The 2,541-nt window shown below is 41.0% G+C and overlaps 2 protein-coding genes across 2 annotated transcripts in view; both read right to left on the bottom strand.

Moving 5' to 3' along the window:
* Nucleotides 1–2,541, bottom strand: part of LOC119430162 (homeobox-containing protein 1) — a 19,518-nt gene that overhangs the window by 14,165 nt on the left and 2,812 nt on the right. The window lies entirely within an intron of this gene.
* The window catches only part of LOC119426479 (kinesin-like protein KIF13B), a gene marked incomplete at its 3' end in the record, with an annotated part of 10,965 nt that continues 8,752 nt past the window's right edge, over nt 329–2,541 (bottom strand). The window contains 3 exon segments of the mRNA XM_037694042.1: nt 329–388; nt 592–689; nt 1,425–1,581. Of these exon segments, the coding sequence (XP_037549970.1) occupies nt 329–388; nt 592–689; nt 1,425–1,581 (315 nt within the window).

Genomic DNA, 2,541 nt, shown 5'->3' with positions numbered 1-2,541 from the left:
AGAAAAATTTTCTAACAAATAAAACAAATCTCTTAATCTAAAAAAAAAAATACAATTTTAAATATAGTACAAAAATGACATTACTTAGAGAAAATACTAGTTTACAACTTGAAACCAGAGATTTCCATCATAATTTCAGAGTTTAATTGAAAGTTACTCAAATTAATTTGAATAAATTACAAAAACATTAAAAATATTGAATAATTGAATGGTTTTGAAACAAAACACATTCCCATATATTTTCACAAATTTAATCACCTTTAACATATATCAGAGACATAAAACTAAAGGGGTGAGCCTTTGAATGAATGATTGGGTGTAATCGTACCGTCTCAGACTTGGCTTTGTTATCGTCCCCCACTGATGATGTCATGATGCGAGGCACTTGCTGCTAATGATGAAAAACAAAAAGCAAATAAGAGCTCTTGTATGCATGCACACAGTTATTGTGCTGGAAATTCACAGAATATATCTGACAAGTATAATTAAATACATCACTACATGTGACCTCCATTGAGCATTATTAGCATTACAGAGGGTCTACAGTCGAAGTATTGCTATAAACTTAAGAGACTTCAGTTGTGTGATGACCTGCTGGCTGTGTGGAGAAGGTCGAAGCTCCTTCTTGTCATCTCGAGCTGGAAACAGAGACTTGAGCAGTTTGGGCATCTGTGGAACCAGCGCCTTAACTGAAAGATAAGAGGCAGCAAGTCCTAAACGACCTGGGGGGAGAGGGAAGGATGGAAGGAGGAGGAAGGCGAGGTGAAGAGGCGGAGGCAGGAGAGAGGAAGGAAGTGAGGCAACAAAAGGAGGTCCGGGAGGCAGAGGAGGTGTGAAAGATTAGGACAGGAAGTTGAAAGCAAGCTCAGAAAATGGTAAAAAAAATATCCCAACAGACTGGCGGAGTAAACTGCCAGGTAAACACACCAACAGAGATGATTGACAGCAATTACAACAGGTTAAAAAAAATAAAACTAAACTACTAGAACAGTTGTTGATCAGGATTATTCATTCTGTTCATTTATAAACAAAATGAATCTCACAGTGAAATGGAAAGAAATCCCTGTGAATCAGCTACTTGACAGAAGAAACTTCACAATTTTTACACCATGAAGAGAAAAATATACAGAGTTAAACAAAGCACAACACATGAAAAAACTTAAAATACATAAAGAAAACAGGCAGATAAGACTTTTTATTTCACATCGATTAATGTGGAGAAGAAAGAAGAGCAGAGATTAAATATTTAGTGTGAAAAATGAAACACCACAAAGTGAAATAAATATAATATCTTAGGAACATCAGAGAGGAGATGAGGAAATTAGCAAAGTTCTGATAACAGATTAACCCAGACTAAAAAAGGAGAAGAAAGAGGATAGGCATAGCAAGGATGTAGGGGAGGGGGGGCATCAAAGGAGGTTTACCTTGTTCTGGTTCCTGGTTTTGTGGAGGGGGACTGATGAAGGAAGTAGAGGATGAAGAGAGGGAGGTGGAGTATGTGGATGGGGATGAAGCTGGGCGTGGGAGGGTGCGGTGAAACTGAGAGGGCATGAAGATATCCTGCTGACTCTCCCATCGACCCTGAGGCAGACAAAGAGCATCAGAATTAGTTTGGAATGTGTGAAATGTCTCCAGTTTGTGCTCCATCATCATTTACAGGCTGAGTAAACGGTAAGTTACCCTCTAAAAACTCAAGGATTTACAACATCTGCTCCCTACCAGACTAAAAAACAAGGTAATTAGACCTCAGATAAACTAAATGTTATACAGTAGTCCCTCAATACTTCGTGATTCGACTTTCACGGACTCGGTCTTATGCAGGTTTTCAACGTAAGATTGTACATGAAATACGATTGATGATGGGGAAAGACAGCCCCCACCCCAGCCCCTTCCTTTCTCTTTCTGAAGCCGTCTGTCACAGCAGAGGCAATGAAGAAAGACAGACCCCACCCCTTCCTTTCTCTTTCTCTGCTGTGACAGAGGCTCAGAAAGAGAAAGGAGGGGGTGGGGTGGGGTCTGTTTTTCCCCTTCACTACTGCTCAGGGAGCAGGGATGAACAGATCAGATGAAAAAAATCTCGAAAATCTGAGAAAATGCTTAGGTGAAAAAATAAGAGTGAATCAGTTTAAAAAAGAGAGAGCATGGATGAGCACGGCTCACTCAGGAATGACACATACCCCCCTGCCCCCTCCTTTCTCTTTCCGAGGCTTTCTGTCACAGCAGAGAAAGAGAAAGGAGAGAAGCGGGGTCTGTCTTTCCCCATTGTGTCCCAGAGACACACAACAGGCAGGCATACAACAAACAGCCTCAGAAAAAGAAAGAGGTGGGGAGTGTACTGTCTGTCTTATAGCTGAGTGAGCCGCATGAGTGGCATGGATGGGAACGGTGCTTCAGTTGGCCAGCCCGCCCCCCCGGGCTCAGTAACCGTAGCATCAGTCTATCTGCTCTCTTTTACTGTGCTCTTTTAGAGCATTTAAGAACAAATTTAAGAACATTGTTAAGAACGTTGCAAGAGTGTGGGAAGGGTTTATAAAGCCTTAA

This window comes from Nematolebias whitei, chromosome 2, assembly GCF_014905685.2.
Source record: "Nematolebias whitei isolate Nwh7 chromosome 2, NemWhi1, whole genome shotgun sequence".
Taxonomy (NCBI): domain Eukaryota; kingdom Metazoa; phylum Chordata; class Actinopteri; order Cyprinodontiformes; family Rivulidae; genus Nematolebias; species Nematolebias whitei.
The sequence above is the reverse complement of the archived record's forward strand: the minus strand, read 5'-3'. Positions and strand labels throughout refer to the sequence as shown.